Source organism: Carettochelys insculpta, chromosome 4, assembly GCF_033958435.1.
Source record: "Carettochelys insculpta isolate YL-2023 chromosome 4, ASM3395843v1, whole genome shotgun sequence".
Classification (NCBI taxonomy): Eukaryota; Metazoa; Chordata; order Testudines; family Carettochelyidae; genus Carettochelys; species Carettochelys insculpta.
Genome location: NC_134140.1, coordinates 14,663,593 through 14,679,461, shown reverse-complemented (window position 1 = coordinate 14,679,461; position 15,869 = coordinate 14,663,593). Strand labels below are relative to the sequence as shown.

Genomic DNA, 15,869 nt, shown 5'->3' with positions numbered 1-15,869 from the left:
TCCAAAAACAAAACAAAAAAAACTGACAAAAACAAAAAAAAAGTGGCTAATGGAGACACTGTATATATAAACACATTAGTGAAATGTCTGACCTGAAGAACTTATGGGTGTCTTGGGGAAACAACACTAAATCTAATTACACACTGCATTCCTTCAGGTTACTTAACGTTGAACCAATTAGGGGAAATCATCATCAAGCTGCGTTAAAGAGGAAACTGAGCCTTCTGCCAGTTTTCCTGTTGGAAAGTGACATGGGTAAATGAAAAGAGTGATTGATGTCTTTGTTCAGAGTTTTATGACAAAAGAGTTTTGTAAACTTGAATTGAACTTCCCTCCACGTTCTGTACCCACTTGTCATGCCGCATAATAAATCAGCAGGACTTTAATGGATGAACGGCCAGCTAAGCTGAGGCGTATTCACCTTCTTCTGCTGTAGTAAGAGCTACCTCTGATTCAAAAAGTTTTTCTTTTTTTTTTTTTTCCAACAAACACTTTTTTTTTAGAAATCCAGTTTATAACTAAAACAGAATTTCACTCTCCTGGCCTTTTCCTTTAGCTGACATGATTAATATTTATAACGTAGCACTCCTTTGTACTCTGTGCCACACAAGACTCACACAAAAAGACAAATCCCATGCTCCAAGATGGTTATTATTTAAAATACTGACGGGAATTCGGCTGAGACGCACTAAAAGGTTGAGAGGACAGAGTGAACTTAGACATTCCTTACATATATTGCTAAAACTTTATGCCATTGTTTCTTAACCAGTGGAGTGGTTTGCAAGGGATCACCTGGATGTCTCATTCTACCAGTTAAGAAAAAAAAATGGCATAATTCCATGGTGAGAAGGACCCAGTAGGAACCGTGGCAGGGGCAGGAAGAGACCAATTTGCTACATCTCTATGTTGCCTGTTGCTGCTTTGCTCCTGCTCCGTCCTCATCATTCACCATGCAGCGTTCCCATCCCTGCCTGCCTCCTCTCCTAGACATTGATAAATCTGTGGCAGAAGAAAACCCCATTAGAGGCTATGGAGTCAACTTCACGGGCTTTTTAAATAGTGCTTATGGTTGTGTGGGTGGTGGGACAAGAGACCAGGAACACAACCCGTGCCCCATTTGCCCCAAACTCGTTATCCCCCCAAGCTGCAGAAGAACAGGATATGGTAGGTGGCAGACCAGGTTTTTGGATGATGGGTACCTCCTGTGGCTTGGGAACCATTGACCATTGTCTAAGATTATGAAAACTGAAAGAAGGGTTAAAAACACAAAGGTCATTTCCAGATTTCAAACAGTTTCAGATTCACAGCTGTACTGAGCTGTGGTTTAGGTTTGGACTGGTCTTTAATAAACAATTAAACAGCTAAATCCTGCCATTTATGCTGTTTATTCTCTCGGCTTCCATTGAACATAAAAAGATCTCTTCCATCTGCAGAAATGCTCAAGCACATTCCCCACTCACATACAGCTACTAGTCAGTAACAATGATTTCATCACAAAACAAAACCTTCCTAACCCTCAGATTCCCAAAGAAACACAGTTCCAGCCCTCCCAAATGCTTGCTGTGAAATAAAAGGGGATGTTGCCTCTACACGGTGAAACCAAAGTGATTGGTGTCTATATCTGAGCCTCACAAACACAATGCTATTGTTTAGGGGCTCCAGCTGAGAAGGGGAACATTTCAGCAAATGTCCTCAGGATTATCTAAGGTCAGAACTATTCCCAGAGTCTCTTGTCTAGCAAAGCAAACTCTTCCAGCCTAATCAAGAAGTGTCACTTTATCCTGGTCAGTATTTCCTAATATGCTGGCAAGAGAGCACTGGATCAAGGTTGAGGCCAAAATGAAGATGCATTGATTGAACACACTAATCAATCAATAATTCCAACAACCAGTCAGAGCATTCACATCAAACCAGCCTTTCTGTTGGTTAACAGAAATTGGAAGTTCCTCCTGGTGCTAATGAAATACACCCAACAACAGTTTTGTCACTGTTTCATAGCCCAATCTGATGTCTTTGAAGCCATGGAGAGACTCCCTTTGACATCAGTGGGAGCTGGATTGAGACCTTTAAATTACAAGACTGGTATTTAGCACTTAAAAAGGAGGTGAGATGAAGTTGCTTAAATGGGGAAGGAGGGAAAACTACCTAAAATGAGAATCAACTTAATTTCCTCTGCCTTCCCTGCAGCCCTGTAACCCATAGCTGAGTAAATATTAGGTATGAAAACACTGAAATCATTGTTAAATTAAAAAGCCAGGATATTTGTTCATAAAAGAACTGAGCTGTGGACTTCAGATGCTGTAAAAAGAGCTCTCTTCTGGAGCAGGAGAGGTATCCTCCTTAGACTGCTGAATGGGAATACGGTATCTTGGACCAAAACCACTGTGCCTTCACTATTTGGAAGTCAGCACGTTTTCCCAGCTGTGTGTGTGTTTTTAATCAGTTTTCACAAGTTGCTGTTCACTAGGTAGCTCTACTGAATTACCCACTTTGGGTTGTTTGTTCTTTGCTCCTTAAAATTGTAATGAGCCAAGTAAAGGCACTCAAGTCCCCAAGCAATGTCCTTTGGTTCACTCCATTCTCCAGTACCTTTATCTACGGTCGTCTTTGTTTGACTGTGGTTTTTCAACTTCTCTCATGTTACTCTCACTCTCAACTCTCAAGCAGGTTACATACAGAATGTGCTATGGCAGGGTGAGCTTTTCACACAAAAAGTAGCTGATTAGAGTTTGTTTTGGCAGGCAACACCTCCAGATGTTAAACTTGCTGATGATGTGTTGCCTTTTGCTTTGTTTTTGATGTTGAATTATCTTCTGTTCTGGACATTAGACTGTTGTTCAGACTTTGCTGTTGAAATAGGAAAAACAAGGGAGTTTTTTTTTCCACTCCATTGTCTTAATTAGAAGAGTTGGATTTGTCCTTTGAAACCTTTTATGCTAGAAAATGCTCCTCTAAATGAATCTAAAACACAAACTTATTAGGCAATTTTTGTTGCTGTTCTCATTGAGACTTGAGTAAGGGGATTTGACAGTCCTATTGAAAAGGAACCAAAGGGTAAAACGAAGGACTTTAAATGCCTTTTTGTAAAATAAATAGCCAGGGGTAATGGGGAGCGAAGAGGGATAGAGAAGTCTTATGAAAGTCTTCATTTTTTAAAACTGCCCTTCAATCCATTACATAAATGTTTTGAACCATCTCCTGACTTGAGAACACATGCTTGACTCCCATTGAATGGGAGACCTGAACTCTCACTCATAGGCAGAATTCAGCCCACTGAGTCCGACTCTGTATCTTCTGGAGATTGGGTAATAAGTTCCTTTGAAACAGACACAGTGGGATAGGGAATATCCTGTCCTGTATTCAAGGGCGGAATGTTCTGTTGACGTTATCATGAGCATTGTGGACATAACAGCTGTGGGGCAGGGGGTGTCAGAGAAGAGAGTGTATGTTTTGTTTTTCTGTGTTGTGTTGCATTCCTCAGATCTACAGAACACAATCCAAAGCTCACTGAAGTCAGTGTAAAAATTCCCCTGACTGCAGTGGGCTTTGGATCAAACCTTAATCGAGTGCTGACAAACTCACTGTTGCTGTGTAGAAGGGTGGCTCATAATACAAACTAGTTGCATTCGTTATACAGTCATGACCACACATGTTGGATTATGGATTCTTCTTCTACCATTAACATAAATTAGGCTTTTTATTGTTCTTTTCCCTCCTCCCCCACTCCTCCTTACAAACCAGCTGTGCCTGGGATGTAAAGTCTGCCTAAATGGCTTTGCACAAGGGACTTCGATGGGGGCTGAATCCTCACCTCAGGCCCCAGAGCACTAATCTAGCTGCTCTTACGGCCCAGGATCTGTTCTAGCAGCAAGAGAGCTCAACCAGTGGCTCTACAAAGCCATACTGCTGCCTTTTCTCCAGGCTTTACTCCAAACCCCCACCCAGACCCCGTCATGAGCACAGCTCTGTGCTGCCGTGGCCTTCCCCTTACCCAGATGTTGCACAGCCTGCTCCCACTGCTCAGCGTTACTGTAACCCTACCACTGCTCGCAGCACCTTCAGTGCCGGCCGTTGTGGGGAGCAGGACACCTCAATAAGTGTCCTACATAGATAATTCACCCAGTGCTGGGTGCTGACATATAAGAGAGGGGCAGCTCCAACACCCCCTCCACTCCCTCCAACTTGTGAAGGACAGCAGAGCTTGTCTCATTATCTTTCTGAATATAATGTTAACTGTTAACCCAGTGCAACGGGTCAGTTTGCTTTTCTCTCTGGCTGCAGCTGTTTAGCTTGCAAGGTTCTTTTTTTTTTTTTTTTTTAACTTCTTTCCCTCCCCCTCTTCTTTGTTTTTGATTAGTTGTTCTGTTAGTCAGTAACATTGTTGAGTACATGGAAGCTAAGCCGTAGCAGGGCGGGTTTTTCCCCCCCCCGCCTCTCTCTGCTGGCAGTCGCAGACTCCAGATGTTCAGAGTGCTAGTTGGGAAGTCCTGCTGGCGCCACTTAGGGCAGAGGGCAGGGGAAAGGCACGCGAGCTGGAACCCAAAGCACTCAGTCACTGCAGGGTTTGGCACATTCCCCAGCTCTCTTCTGGCCATCTGTTCCAAAAAAACACTTTCAGAACCTCATCATCACTCAGGATACAACAGTGAGCGCAGCTGTTATAGAGGCAGAAGGAAAAACCATGCAAAAGGTCTCTTTGTGAGAGAGGAAACTGGGTTATGAATAACAGCAGAACAGTTGGAGCTCAATAAAAAGTTTTCTGCTGGAATTTAGCTTCTTATTTTTAATTCTATAGTAGGAGATAGAACATATTAATTTATAGTAGAATATAGAACATATTAGAAACTAAATATTGATAGAATTACAATTATATCTGTGCATATATAATATGCTATTCTCATAATAACATTATATATGGGAAGAAATATACACATACCCCTATATAATTGTGATTTTCTTGCCATGCTCCAGTGCCATTTAATTTTCCTTTGCAGAAATTCAGCTCTAGTACAGGCAACATTTAATTATGTTCCCATTTTTAGACAGTTTGCATCCTCCCCATCCCCCCTCCTGAGACAAACGAGTGGTGATTTTCTATCATACAAGGAATAGATAGTACAAGACAACAGCCATAGGGCGCCAAAACATTTTGCTTAGGGATAGATAGTTCTCAGCTGCTGTGCTGTGACGCATTAGGACAGTGACGGAGACACAGCTGCAGTGTAAAGCCAGGGCCCCTTCCTCTGGAGATCTTCCTGCAAACTTCAGAGATTTATGGAAGACGATTGCTGCTGTGACAGTAAACACATATATTGACAATCGTAACACATATCAGCAGTCCCATTGCTAAATACCAGAAGTAGTGAAGTCTTTGTTCATTCAAGGTTCATGAGCCATTGGGATTTCTAGTAAGTGAGGTTCAGGCTCCTATTTTCCTCTGTTTGAGTCCCTAGTCTTTGTTTGCCATAAGCTGGGAAAAGGTGACAGGAGATGGGTCAGTTAATGATTACTTGTGCTGATGGTTTCCTGCTGGAGCACGTGGGATTGGCCACTGCCAGAAGACAGGATACTGGGCTAAATGGACCTTTGGTCTGACCCAGTGTGACCAGTCTTCTGAGTAAAGCAGAGGTTGCTCTTTAAAAATAGCTACTGTGTTTCCCCGAGGTTGGCAACTTGACATAACTAGAGGAGGAATTGTCCCCATTGAACGAGGTGCAAAGACCAGACAGTTATTCACAATGATGTCTAACCCCTCCCCACCTACTTCCTGCCCAGCAGTCATCTGCCTGCAGCTTTTCTATGGCAATCATGCATTTTTGACGAACCTGCAGTTTGGAGCTATGTACTAGCCAAAGGACCAACCACTCCAAGAGGAAACAGTATAATCCGTGCTACTGCTACAAGCCAGTGTTCATATCATGTCCTCTAGGAGTTGTTCTCCCTTGTGCTGGTCTGGCACCAGGATGCTGTAAGTGATCCTAGTTCTCACCTTGGTATTGCTCTTTGTGGAAGAGTGGCAGTAAGAGGCTGGAGTCTACGGGCAGCTCTGGTAGTTTTATTCACCCCTTTGCAGGCAGGGGATTCTCCGAGCTCCAGTCATCTCTCTGAATTCCATTGCTGCACTCCTCACATATGCATTGGCTGGGTGGGGGTTCAAGATCACATCTCTTCTGCTCCATCAGCAGTTCACAATTCAAATGATGCTGAGCAGAAGGCTAGCCCCAGTGTCTGTTTTCTGCATAAAAAGACACATACCCTCAGTCCCCGTAAGCACAGCTCCTTGGGATCTCCCCCATGCCCCAGGTAGGATAGACAAGAGCCAGGCTAGTGATCTATGGAGAGCTATTGAAGAACCCCAGTATACCTGCTTAAGAGGGATACAACAGTTGCATGGCCTCTTGTAATTATAGGTTCCACAGCCTATTGCAGAGGATTCTCCCATGACCTCTCCACATTACACCCCTTTTATATACACCAGTCTAGGGTTTGGCCCTTATTGATGTGGATGTTAATGAACACAAATGGACCAGATTGCACAAGAGTCTCAATCTATAGAAACCACTTCATTTGAAATGCTCCCCAGTGATGCCAGTTTGTCAAGGTCATTAGGCCACGTGTCAAGTTCAAGAATTAGAGCAGTTCCACATGAGTAGTATTTAAATCAGCCATGAAACTTTCTGGCGACAGAGGCTACGTCCACACTAGAGAGTTTTGTGATTCTGTCTTCACCCCTTGTCTTAGCTTGTGAGAGGACTCTGCGCTGCTTGGTCGCTGTGAGTCAATATCAGGTCTTAGGTGGTTTCGCATGTGCCCATCAAGAGAAACATAGGTAGGTGGCAGCTAAGTGACAGTTTTGAGGTGATACACATGGGCTCTGTCTACATGACAAAGCTAACTTCAAAGTTGCTTACTTCGAAGTACAACTTTGAAGTAAGCAGCTTTGACATAGAGCGTCTACACACACCCTACTTTGAAGTAGGGCACTACTCCATTCCCGGGAATGGAGTAAGGACTTCAAAGTTGGGCTCCCTACTTCGAAGTTAACTTCAAAGTAAGGAAAGATGTGTGTAGACTCTCTGCTGGCTACTTCGAAGTAGTGCCTAACTTCGAAGTTAGTTCCTAATGTAGATGCATCTGCAGTGCCTAAATGCTAGACTTAGCACTGAAAGATGCAGTTAGGCCCCGATTACCTGTGAATCTGGCCCTTAAGTGCCTAATGCTCTTTTAAAAATGGAATTTAGGAGCTTTAGTGACTCAGGCTGCGTCTATACTCACCCAGAAGGTCAACAGCTGATAAGCAATTTTAGGTATACCAGTTGTGTACCTAAAATTGACTTTTTAGCTGTCTACTTCTATGCCTGTCTTCACAGCAGATGGTTGATGAGCGCACTTCCCCCATTGACCTTCCTTAATCTTTGTGGCTCGGGAGGAGTTCTGGGGCTGATGTTGACCCTGAACTTGCTGTTTTGCACGTGCACAAAACAAAACCCCGGAAGATCGAACTTGAGTGGCTGATCTTCCGTGGTTAGTGTTGATGTAGCCTTAGATGTTTTGTAACACTTTCATTCTGGGTGTAACCAGGGGCAAAGGATTTTGATAAAGTCCCACATGTACGAAAATTTATTTGGAAATGCTCATGGAATTTGCTGCATTGCATTGCTAAGTGGTTTCTCTGTGTCTGAAACCACAACTCTGAGTGCTGTGTGTTGTGATGCAGTAAATGAAACTTTGTAGTGGCATTCTGCAGCTGAGTGCAAATGCCCAGACTAGGTCTGTCACTCAAGGGATTAACAGATTTATGCCCAAACAAATGCAAGGGGGACATTTCAGTTCTGAAGGTCGCAAAGCATACCACACAGAAAGGTGAATGCAGTAACTCAGAGCACTTTGTCGCTCAGATTCAGATCGTTTCATTTTGATTCCTTCCATTCATAAATCTGTGGTCAACTTCTGAAACTTGAAACTAGTCCCGAGAAGTCACAATTCAAATACAGATTTTGTATTTACCATCACTTCTAGCTTTTAGCAGTTCCAGCTGGAGTCAGCACCTTTTGCCTTTGCTACAGGCCTGCCCTAAATACACACACTCGTTCTTCAGGATGCCTGTCCTACTTCATTCTATTCTGTTCTGTCCAAGCTCTTATGCCTCGCCCATCCCTGTGGTATCAGTCTACAAGTTCAACAAGAAGTCATGTGGCACTTTATAAGCTAACAGATAATTTGGAGCATAAGCTTTCGTGGGCAAAGACCCGCTTCTTCAGATGCAACATGCTTCTGACGAAATGGGTCGTTGCTCACGAAAGCTTATGCTCCAAATTATCTGTGTTCACCCATAAGGTGTCACAGGACTTCTTGTTGTTTTTGAAGATACAGACTAACTTGGCTACCCCTCTGATACTTTGTACAAGTTGTTGATTTTCAAGTAAATTCTCACTCAGTATAAATTTGCTTTTGGGGAACACCAGCACATGGCCAACAGGAACCCCCTGTTTGTGTGTGTGAAAGTGGGGAACAGACCCGGCAAGACAGCTCTGAATTTTACCCTGGGCCTTTGGGGCTTCTTGCTCTGAATGGGGGGGTGGGATCAGGTTGGAGAAAGGAGAGGTGGAGTGGATGAGTTAGGGAGGAGAGCATGAAATGTTTAGGATGAAGAAGAGTTGAGGGGAGGAAGGGAAGAAGCTTGAGAGGGCAGAAGCATTGACAAATAGAAGGGAATCAAGAGAGCTGTGTGACAGAATAAGTGTATTTTGCAAAAAATTCTAAAACCATTTCCCTGGCATTTTTCAGTTTCCTTGTGGGAGGAAGGAGTCCTCTTTTCTCTGTCTTTTTTCCCCTTTCCCCACCCCCCACTCCATTTTGCCATTAAAAAAGGCGGAAAGAAGGGAAAAAACAAAAGGTCTCAGAGGGGTAGCCATGCTAGTCAGTAGCTTTACAAAAAGTAAATCATCCTGTAGCACCTTAAAAACTAACAAATTTATTAGGTTATGAGCTTTCATGGGTGAGACCCACGAAAAAAGGTTTTACGTTTTTTATGTGTATGTGAAAAGTTGAACATTTAAAAATAAAGAAAATTTTAATAACTTTGTTTAAAAATAGGCTATTTTTCATTAAAAAGAAAGTATTCCAAAAATCTTGAACTAGTTCTGATCACTGGGGATCTGTTCAAGGTATGATTCTGCCACCCATGTGCTCGCTGTCTGAGTACTAGGCCCTTCTGTGATGGGTCCTGTGAACTTCTTGCAGTGAAGCTTTGACGTTTTCCCTAAGGGTAACAGCACAGAAGCATGAGGTTGGGATTCATGAGCTGAGCTATGGATTTCATTGGAATGTCCTGTCAGGTAAAAGGCTACTCATTGGAAATATAGGGTAGCACAGTCTGGCCCTTAGGATTCTGTCTTTCTGTTCTTGGGACACTGTATCATTGCGGTTCTGCTGACCTTACCTAACCTTTCCTTCTCAGAGCAATTAAGGCCTGATCCTGCTCCCTGAAGTAAAGGGGAGTAGTGCTGTCATTGACTTTTCTAGACACAGAATTGGTCCCTTAAGGAACAAGCACCTGGTATCATGGGAAGATACCCCGAGACACCACTGTGTTTATGTCTGTGACATGTCCTTTCTTTTCAGGAGTAATAACCCAGGAGGGAGTATTCAGAAGACTCTCCAGCCAGAGTGCCATTCTTTCTTGACAAGGGCTGTGTGATCCCAATGAAGACTGCAGCTTTTTGCAAAGACCCCTTTCAAGACAACTGTTGGCAAAGGGACGTTCTCAATCTCTGGGGTGGAAAAAAATGGAGATGCTTTTTTTTTTTCCTTTAAGCCAGCCACCTTTTAGTACGTGCAATTTATTTAGCACTTTTCCCTTGCTTAACTGGGAAATGTCACCCTCTCGACTTATGCTGTACAGTCATTTTGTTATTGTTGTAGCTGTTGTGCCAAAGACTTGATTGAGCTTCTACACTGTGTCTAGTTTTGCCTTAAATGTTAAATCTTTGAGCCAAAGAACACTAAGAAATTCCGTTTGGGTAATGTCGAGTGGGCCAGTTGAAATCAGAATTCTTCCTTAAGTTTTCTCTTTTTTTTTCACTCCTGATCCTAACTATCACCTTGCAGCCCTATGACTAGCATTCACTGCAGGAAATAGCCAAGACACACCAACTCTTGCTGCAGAGTTGAGCTCGCTCTCTTTCCACAATTCATTGTTCTACTTCTTTGGCAATGACCCGATTTTCTTCCTGCTGGGAAAAATGTACATAGGGTAGAAATAGTGACACACGCACACAGTGAGTGCTGAAACCAGAGCTATGCTTTTTCTAAAATATAAATAAATAAATGAAAAGTGCCATATAAAGGAATTTTAAAAAATCAGTAAGACAGTTCAGATAGGCAGCATGGTAAGTAGCAAAACAGTTCGATGGTTGTTTTGGTTTTATGAAGTCGGTTTTGGTTGGCTTTTTTAAGTAGTTAAAAACCCGTGTAATGCAATGGCATTTGAATCCTATACTGTATCTTTCGCTTCAAATTGAAGTAAAAAAATTAAGAACCATTTGCTTGGAGTAAGCAAACTTTATAGGTAATGCAGTTCATATGCAAGACATCTGCTAGTGATGGAGGACAGAATTCAGTGTCAGAGTAAAAGAATATGGGTTTTTTTTAAAGCAAGGGGATTAGCATATTTCATTTCCACTCACAGACGAAGGTTATAGCTCAGAGAACAGATTCAGATCTCAGTTCCACTGGAGTAACCCAGCTTTACATACATTTAAATTACTCCCATGTAACAGATCTCAGTCTGGCCCTGTGAGCAAATGTCTGGAGTTGGGTAGGGTCTGACATCTCTTCTCTTCATTATATGAACATGTAACCCTTAGCGGCCTCAGCAAGAACTGTGCATGTGTGCAGAGGGGAGATCAGACTCTGTACTACTAAACTGTAGACCTGATGTCAATACAAAGTCCTGAACTCATCAGTTGCTGTCCATTTATTTTTCTGCATGATTCTTACCAACATAAAGAGCCCTCTCTTGGTTTCACAGCTCCATTACTCCTTGAGGAGGTTATATATGAATGAATACAGCATTGGCTTCATAGTGTCTACCCTGAGGAGCATCTGAGCCTCTGTGTTGAGCACTGGACTTAAGGGCTTGTTCCCTGGAAGGCAGGTTTCCAGTGAGATCATGGGAAAATTCCCCAGTGTCTGAGGTGCCCTGGTATCATACTTACCATTCCAGGAAGTAAATACATCTGTCACAGCCTGCAAGCTGCTTTGGAGTTGCAGCATTTTGGAGCAATGCTACCACCAGCGAAGCAGAGCAACCCCCTAGTAATCCTAGTGTTTTGCTCTCAGCTATCACGATAGGCATAATGGAGATAATTGCAGCAGCTTTCAAGACCCACAGCTAAGAGGCAGCGGGAAGGTGGATCGGGGAGATATGAACTGATGGATTTGGTACGGGAGAGGAGAATTAATGGAGCTGATAGAAAAATGGGCCAGGAGGAGACAAAGGATTGAGGGGCAGGGAGGAGGGAAGACCACACTTGAGCTAAAGTGGATATCTGGGAGCTGGTGAAGTTTTGCTTTGGGGCACAGCCACAAACACCATCACCACTGCTTCCCTGCCTGCCCATTGGATAAATGCACAGAATTTGGCATGGTGTCACAGGTGGGAAATAAGGAGAAACACAGGGAGCCCAGCCGGTTCTGGCTGATCTGGAGTAGAGCTGTGAGCCAAATTTGTAGCAAGCCCTCTTTAAAGAAATTTACTTTCCTTTCCTGATCGCAAATTGTCCATACGCAGTTCACAGTTTTGTAAGGCGCTTTAGTGTGACTAGTGATTAATTACTTGACGAATGATTGCTGCTAATCATTCTTTTCCAGTAACTAGTGCACAAGCAATTTGCTGCAAGTACAGAGCAGGCCCATGTTGGGCTGTAGGACTGCATTCTATTTGGATAGTTAGGCCACGTGATATTCTGTGTGCTCTGAATTCAGAGGAGCATAGAATCAGGATTCAGATATACAAATTTCAGAACTTGCTTTTTCTTAGTTCTAATACTCTCTACCACTCACTTTAAATTTGCTCTTCCTTCCATAGACCTCCTGCAGTGGAATATTCTCCAAAAGCAAATACCAAAGGAGTACAGTGAGAACAAAAGCAATTTCAGGTCTTCAAATGTCCATAAAGTGTTTTGTAGCTGTTCTCTCAACTCTGCTTCTGGAATCTAAATGGGGGAAATTTACCTAGAACTAAGGAATCGCAATAGTTATTGTACAACACCGTCACATCGTAATGCCATTGCCAGTAAAGTTAGCCATATTGACAGTTATATCTTGACTGAGAAAGAGTGTGTGTTTTTACTATGGGATAGCTTCGTGTTAGCTATCCCACTGTGAAAACACACAATTCAAGACACTGGCTTTTCTACAGTAAGGTAAATTGGGCAAGGCAAACCATAGGCAGGAGTATTGTGTTGACCTTGACTAGCTGCCTGCATGTAAAGGCTACCAGTGCTTTATCTGCATTGCAGATTTTGCAGTAAGATAACTGCCCAGTGCTTGGCTCTCACTTTAAAAAAGGCACTATGTGTCAGTGAAAACAACCTTTAAAATATAAATGGCCCCCTGGCTGTTACTCATTCGTAACACTATCTCAGTGAGATGGTGTCAGAGCGTATGAGAAGGGAAATTCCATTGGCAAGTGGGCCTTTCCTTGCAATAGCCCAGACATGGTCTAGGTAAGACAAAGTGTGAACATGAGCAGTGCATACCTGAATTTCAAGAGAGCCCTCCCCGAGCTTACCCTTATTTTCAGAGATTGGGTTCAGTGACACAAAACCTTGAGATTTGTAGGGTTTAATGTAAAGAACAGGACATGGCCCTGAATCTGTTTCCTGGTAAATTGTATGCCCCAAAGTTAAATTGGTTCCTTAACACAGCTGTCCTTTTAATTTACATATGAACAATTTGCCAGAGGTCAACTGTAATTGACCATGAGCTATCATACTGAAAAGCGGCCACAGCATGTTCAGTAAGTAGTGACAAGTTGATCCAGCCTTTGGGGCTTCTAGCTTGAAAATGCCTTTCCTGTAGTCCACAGTGGTAGTCAGCTAGACTACTAAACTTAGTCCTAGTTATAGTAGTATAAATCCAGAGCACAGTAACTCCACTAAAGCAACGGAATTATTGTAGATTTGTATCTGAGTATATTGTAACTGAGATCAGAATCTGGCCTTATGGGTGGTATGGGCGATAATGCAAAAGATACGGCATGCCATACTAATCGCAGCACTCCTCATCTGTACTAAAAGCAGCACATCTTGTTAATATTCACACAGCACCTATTGCGTAGAACATCGGCACTGCTCGGGCTCTTGTACTGCTCAGGTCTCGGTGATCTCTGAGTGACAATAGTAAACATGAAGATTTCAGAGATATTTAACGATGAAAGCAAAGCAAAGGAATGTGCCCATGCTGTCACCTGCATCTCAACATTAGAGCTTTCGGGGAAGTGAAGTGGAGCATAAACTGTGTGAAACAAACAAGGCTTGTGTGTTGCAGTAGCAAAGGAGTCACGGCAATGTTCTGGAGAGTGGCTGTACCTGCATGTTAAATAAACAAACATTCTAACACGAACAACTCATTGAGATATAACAATACAGCAATCCTCTTTCAACACTTCCAATAAAATTACTCATGAAGAACGAGTCCCAGTTTGGTGGTTTTCTTTAAAGCCCCAGCCCCTGAGGGATGTAAGTAAGTAGGTGAAAATCTCATCTTTCATACAATGTGAGAACCTGCTTGGTCTTTCCCCTACTTCATGTGTTCCACTCTGCCCCCCTTCCCTACACCATCTTACTCCTCTCTAGGCTCTTTGATTCTGAAATCAGCCATAACATATAGCAAGAGGGGGCAACCCAACTAGCTCTGTTCAGACAGAGAAGAACTAATGGAAGAGAAGGACCTGGCCAACTCAACTAACTATTGTTTCTGTCCAGGGTGGTAAGCTGGGGTCCAGAGGAACAGGTGTCTTGGCTAAGCTGCCAGACCAAAGCATCTGTGACTGACAAGCCACCTGAGACCACATTTCCCGGTCTTTAATATCCTCTCTTCTCACCGTTTTGTGCTGTTTGTCGAAAGCATGACAATAACTATCAGTCCTGAATGAGAATTGAACAAAGGGTTGCTGGAGTTATGTCAGTCCAAGGGTGTCTGGGAGACAAGGTGTGTGGGTAATATCTGAGAGTGTAGGTAGTCTGTCGTGTCCAACAATGACATCTTGTGCTTGCACAGGCTCCTTGGTGGTGGACTCATGTGGCTGAGGAGTCCAAGCTTTGAACGGCATGGGCATTCACAGTGGGGGCAAGGGAATTGTCTTGGCTCTGTTGGTGCAGCTGCTGCTGTTGCTTTCTTCCTCTCACGAGTATCAATGAGGTGTACGTGTCGCTGCTCTTCAAAGTTGTCATATGCGTGTTGTATGAGAGCACGCCAGCCTGTTCGGTCTTTTGCATGCTGCTCTAGCTGATCTGGTTCTAAACCAGCATGAGCAATGTTGGCCTTCACACAGTCTTTATACCTCTTGCGAGGCCTACCTTGATTCCTTTTGCCCTGGGAGAGTTCACTGTAGAGAAGCTGCTTAGGGATTCTTGACTCCTCCATTCATATGACGTGCCCTGTCCAGCGAAGCTGGGCTTTCAGAACATGGCTTCGATGCTCATGGTTCCTGCTCTGTCCAGGACTTCCAGGTTTATAACTCTGTCCTGCCATCAAATGTGCAGTATTGCCCTCAGGCTGCGTGTGTGGAAGTGCTCCAGTAGTTTTATATGTTTTCTGTACAAGGTCCAGGTTTCACAGCCATACAGGAGACTGGTCAGGACTACAGCCTTGTACGCTTTCAGTTTAGTGGACTGTCGGATATTGTGCTGATTCAACACTCGTGCTCTCAGATGTCCTAGTTCCCATCTGGCCTGGCAGATTCTGGCATTGATTTCTTTGTCAAGGGAGCCATCATTGGCTATCACACTGCCAAGGTACTTGAACTCCTCTACTGTTTTTAACTCTGTTCCTTCGATAAAGATTGAAGCGGGGAGAACAGCAGATCCTGGAGCAGGCTGAAACAGTACCTCAGTCTTTCCTAGGCTGATGGTCAAACCAAAGAGGCGAGTGGCATCAGCAAACTTGTTGACAATGAGCTGAAGATCTGAGAACTGAGTGACAAACACACCCTTTCTTCCCCACGAGGAAGGACTGCTTGTCAGAATAAGACTAACCAAGCGCTCCTGTCTCTAAAAGGAGCCCTTTATAGGCTTTAATTGTTTGCTTTTCATACGCTCTCAATTTCAATGTCTTTTGCCTCTTTTTATTCTTTTCCTTTTGTGTATCTCAGTCAGTACAATTCTAACTTTTGGCATGAATTCTCTAGTGTGTTTACCATGTTAATGAGCAGGCCAAGGTCCTTTTACTCAGCCCTCCAAACCTCATTTAAAACAGTTAAGGCAGTACGGAGACTAGGTTATGTTACCTCACCCACAACTATTTGAGCCCATATATTCTATTGAAATTAACAGGATTTATACCCATTAAATGTGGTTTAAAATGGAGCAAAATCAGAACAATCCATTATTCTTTAGTTTGCAGATCCCTTAAAGTTGGAGGGTCCGACCCGCAACAGGTATAAGCCATGGTAGCTCTGCTGTTGTTTATGGAACCACGTTCATTTATGTCAGCTGAGGATCTGGCAAATTATTCTTTATAAAATCCCATTAAAATGGAAAACAGTGGGCTCAGACAATTCCCCTGCCACAAAAGTCTAAAGGATCACATTCTGCTGGCATAAATACAAAATAACTGCACAGAAGACATGACTCTGTGACTTA

The 15,869-nt window shown here is 43.2% G+C and overlaps 1 protein-coding gene across 1 annotated transcript in view; it reads left to right on the top strand.

Moving 5' to 3' along the window:
- ATOH8 (atonal bHLH transcription factor 8) overlaps positions 1-13,697 on the top strand; it is a 31,025-nt gene extending 17,328 nt beyond the window's left edge. The window contains exon 3 of the mRNA XM_074992290.1: positions 9,625-13,697. Coding sequence (XP_074848391.1) covers positions 9,625-9,630 — 6 coding nt within the window. The 3' untranslated portion in view covers positions 9,631-13,697. The remainder of the gene's footprint in view (positions 1-9,624) is intronic.
- Positions 13,698-15,869: the final 2,172 nt, after the last annotated feature.